This window comes from Chrysemys picta, chromosome 10, assembly GCF_011386835.1.
Source record: "Chrysemys picta bellii isolate R12L10 chromosome 10, ASM1138683v2, whole genome shotgun sequence".
In the NCBI taxonomy this organism is placed as follows: Eukaryota; Metazoa; Chordata; order Testudines; family Emydidae; genus Chrysemys; species Chrysemys picta.
Window position 1 is genome coordinate 1,113,572 of NC_088800.1, and position 4,437 is coordinate 1,118,008.

The 4,437-nt window shown below is 50.0% G+C and overlaps 1 protein-coding gene across 1 annotated transcript in view; it reads left to right on the plus strand.

Moving 5' to 3' along the window:
- Positions 1–357, plus strand: part of LOC135973859 (aminopeptidase Ey-like) — a 26,369-nt gene extending 26,012 nt beyond the window's left edge. Inside the window, exon 17 of the mRNA XM_065559021.1 lies at positions 318–357. Coding sequence (XP_065415093.1) covers positions 318–357 — 40 coding nt within the window. The remainder of the gene's footprint in view (positions 1–317) is intronic.
- The last annotated feature ends 4,080 nt before the right edge of the window (positions 358–4,437 follow it).

Sequence of the window (4,437 nt, forward strand, 5' to 3'; positions counted from 1 at the left end):
CGCCCACGGGGATCGGATCTGCCAGTCGCTGTGTGTACTGAGACTCCCCACAACCCGCACCTGGGTCAGTCAACTGATGGCCCGACAAAGCCCTTCCCCCTGCCCTCCAGAAGAGGGGGGATTATTCCAGAGTAGCCCATGTGGCCCCAGGGGCTCTGATCAGCCAGTCAGTGTCCCCCGGCCACACGCAGCCCACCAGTGCCCCTGCGCTGCTCAGTACAGCCAGCCCCCCACCATGGCCCCCACTCCCTCCTGATGGCTCCCTTGGCCCCAGGAAGGGACTGCCCCATCCCTCTGACCCCCTTGCCTCCCTCCAGCATCCCAGTGGCCCCCACCCCACAGGAGGGGACTCCTTGACTCCCTTTTTCTCTCTGTCTCATGGGGTTGGTGTGACACACAGAGCAGACTTCTCAGGAGAGCCCCCACTTCTCTCTCGGCTTTGGTTTGTGGAGCCTGTCAGCCCGCGGCTGCCCTCCATGTCTCATGGCCTGATTCACGTTCTCTCCCTGGCATTCTTCCTATCTCTAACCATGCAGTGGCTCTGATCTCAGTCATTTCTGTCTTCCTTCCCCCACCCAGTGCAATCACTCCACAGCTTCTTCCTCCCACACACTTGCATTATACCGGGAGTCCTCTCTCTCCACTCTGACTCAGTGTTTGCTCTTCAAGCCCCTGTACCAGGGAACCTTTCTGAGGCTGTGACAGACGTATTAACAATTTGCACCCTGATTCAACAGTCCATCCCTGTTTAGCGACGCACTTAAGCGTACACTTGACTTTAGTCACATGCTTAAGTCCCACTGACTTCAGTGACTTACGCTGGGGGTATTCCCTTGTGAGGAAGTCTGCCGGGTTTGTGACCCCGCAAAGGGGCATACAAGCGCTGCCGTGGCAGCAAGGATCAGGGCCCTAGGGGTGACCCAGCTTCCACTGAAGTTGATGGGAGTTTTGCTATTGACTTTAATGGGAATAAAATTGGGTTCTTAGTTTTCGTTTTTCAGAGAACGGTTGGGTGTGTTTCAATTCAACTTTGACAGGCTCCTGCTTGCAAATTGTCCCAGTCTTTGGAAGTTTTTGTCCCAGCTGTTTTTGAAACTTTTGGGCAGGGGGAAAAACTTAAACTGTTGGAAAAGTGTGTTCCTCACTATCCGACATCTCACACTTTCCATTAATGTGGCCTCTTTGTTGAGATCGAGCATGCCGTTTCAACCCTTAAAGGAGAACTTTGCAGAAAGTTATGAGCCTGTGAAATCGGAGTTATAATGAAACGCCTGCCATACCCTTAACTATAGCAGCTCTTGCTATTGCAAACCCTTATAATAATGGTTGTAAAGCTTTAGAAAAGGTGAATTGTGCCTGGGTTTTACCTTGCATGATCTGACACAAGCCTGCTCCCTGGCCCCCTCTTTGGCTTTTGACAAACACATACCTGCAGTGAGGCTTGGAATTCAGTGACCAGTGACTCATGTAGCCAGGTCTGAATTAAGGCAATCCAGGGCCCTAGGCACACTTGGTGAGTCCGACCCCATGGCCCCACTTGGACACCATCACACTGCTCCCCACTTGGAGTGGTGGTGTAAGGGGCCCTCCATCCCTTCCAGAGAGGCAGAAGTAGCAGCATGAAGTCCCCTTTTATCCCCTTCCAAGAGTGGCGTCAGGACCCCCCGCCCTTTTCAGAAGCACCCCTTCTCCTCCAGAGAGGCAGAGATGAAAGAAAGGGACCCTCAGTACTTAGACCAGCACCTGGGATATATCTGCTACAGTGGGTGGGACAAGCCCACTGCACTTTTCTCTTGCTACTCTGAAAGCCGTCTGCTGGAGAGGTGTTGGCAGGCATCCCCAGTGTAGTGGGCTGTGGAGTTAACACCCCATTGAGAGATGGGATAGTTCCCCCTCACAGCAATTGTATCAGGCTATCTGCAGACTCAGGCAGATGGCTCTGCATCAGTTACACTTGCTTCATGCTTCAGGTTTATTTGTTTTGTTTGTTTTTTTTCCCCCCAACCATGAGGCCTAGACATGTCTGGGGTTCTTTTATTGGAACCTGAGATTGCAATGTAATCACCTGACTCCAGGAGCCAGGGCCATAGGCATAGGTGTGGAATGCCTTTACTGTCATCTGGCCCTGGGCGTAGAATCCCCAGTGCAGGCAGGCAAAGCCACAATTTGCACCAGTAGAGTTTACACCAGTGTCAAGCAGGAGCAAATAGCAGAGTTCCTTGACTCCCCCAGGGTCTCACTGCTTCCTGGCCACCGATGACTGGGATGGAAGCAAACCTCAGAGTGGACAAGACCTGATATTTCCGAAGCATGGCTGTTTCCTGACCTTGGCAAAACATTCTGCCAGCTCCCCACTCCTGGAAGGGAGAGTTCTCCCCAAATGTCTCATCCAGCCTCCTGTTTCGTAGGGTTAGGCTGTGAGCCTGAGTCATGAGGTTCTGCATCAGCTTGGGGAGCGTTGTGTGTATGCCCCCCTTGTTCGCATGCCCATGAGCCCCCCAGGGGAGGGTTCCCAACATTTTCCCAGTAGGGGGAGCCCATGTAAAAGAGTGTCTTATGGACACTTTCCTCTCCTCATGAACCCGCTCCAGCGCCCTGGCTGTGGCCTGCGACATGCAGGCGGTCAGGCGAGATGAAAAGTCTGCGAGCAGCAGGGCTGCCATGGCCGAATCACTCTGGAAAAGCACAGAAGCAGCTTTAGCTTTGCAGTGCAATGAGACTTTGCCCTTTCTGACAAATATTACCTTCCCCTGCTGGGCATTTCCCTTCCCAGCACTCTAGGTGAAGAGCCCGCACCAGAGTCCCCTCCCAAAAAGTACATAAGCATTCATTGAAATCAATGGGCAACTCACCTGCTTAGAGTTACATGTGTTCTTTGCTGGATCAGGGCCCACCTGATCAGCCAGCACTTGGCAGACCTCCAGCAAGTGCTCCCCCGTCAGCAGCTTGGGAACTGCTGCTGGAAAGACTTTCCTCACCTCTCTTGGTGTCTTCTCCACCCAATATTTGCAGGCTTTAACTCCTAGCCCCTTATCCTGCCTTGATGCCCTTCTCATTTCCTCAATGCTTGTACTGTATCCCTTGCTGGGATGATTTTGTCTGACTTATACTGTGAGCTGAGACCCCATCTGGCTGGGTCCTCGCCCAGCTTGTGCTCAGACACTGAGAACTGGAGTGAGATGTTGTTCTGGATGGTGTAGACCCCTTGGGCCAATTTCATCTTTGCTGTAACTCTATGAACTTCCCTGGAGTTACATAAGGGGTGAATTTCGCCCACTGGGTATTTGCCAAACTATGCCAGTCTTGCCATCACAGATGCAGAACTTGCCATGGTCACTGCTACTGGCACCCAGGTCCTGGAGATGGTCTGGAGCAGGGTCATTTGGGTTTGTGAAATGCAGGATGTTCACACACACTTCCAAATTGTTGAGGATTTACTGCCATGACCCTGCTAGTTACATATTGACGTTATGATACCATGCCCCATCTTCCTCAGAGAGAGATTGTTATGATAGGAATATGCCATAACTAAGATGTGTTTTATGCAAGACGGATCATGTGAGGTGTCATTGGAAAGATTATGATGTACTGACTATGATTATCCTATTTGTATGCATGTATCATTTTTGTATCTGAAGTTGGGAATATTGTCTATGTACCTATTTCAACTGTGTTTACACCTGGGGAATGCCCACCAGACAAAATGCAATCAGCCTGGATGGGCCATTAGGGAGAACAATAGGACTTCGAAGATGCTAATCTCCCACCTTCCTGAGACGGTTCCTGGGATGCTGCAAACAACCTTTGAGTCCTGGCTGCTTTGACACTGCAGTCTCATGTGATCATGTCACCTGATACTGGACTCCATCTTGGACTACTAGTATTTTTCCACTAATAGGGGGTGGGAATCAAACTGGGAAACAAAGGATTCCCACCCATATGTAAATCCTATTTAAGGCAGGGAAGTGAGTTAATCTGGGTTCATTCTTCACTGAATCCTCACCCAGGATGACTAATGGAAACATCTAAGAAACAAAGACACAAGTGGGGGTTGGGAGGTGGGGGGGGAGAAGGATTGAGCCCAGGCTGGAAAAGATGTCTGTCCTGTGAAAGGAATATCTGGAGTTTTAAGCTACAAGGAAGAGCAAAACAACATTTAGGGTGAGAAATTACTACTTGTACCAGTTTCCTTAGTGTATTAAGCTTAGTTTTTGTGTTTGTTTTATTTGCTCAGTAATCTGCTTTGATCTGTTTGTGATCCCTTATAATCACTTAGAATCTATCTTTTATAGTTAATACATTTGTTTTTGTTTTCTCTAAACCAGTTTGTGAAATTCATAACGGGGCCAAAACGCTGTGCATATCTTCCTCCACACTGAGGGAGGGGGTGAATTTCATGAGCTTGCGCTGTACAGTTCTCTGTGCAGTGCAGGACAA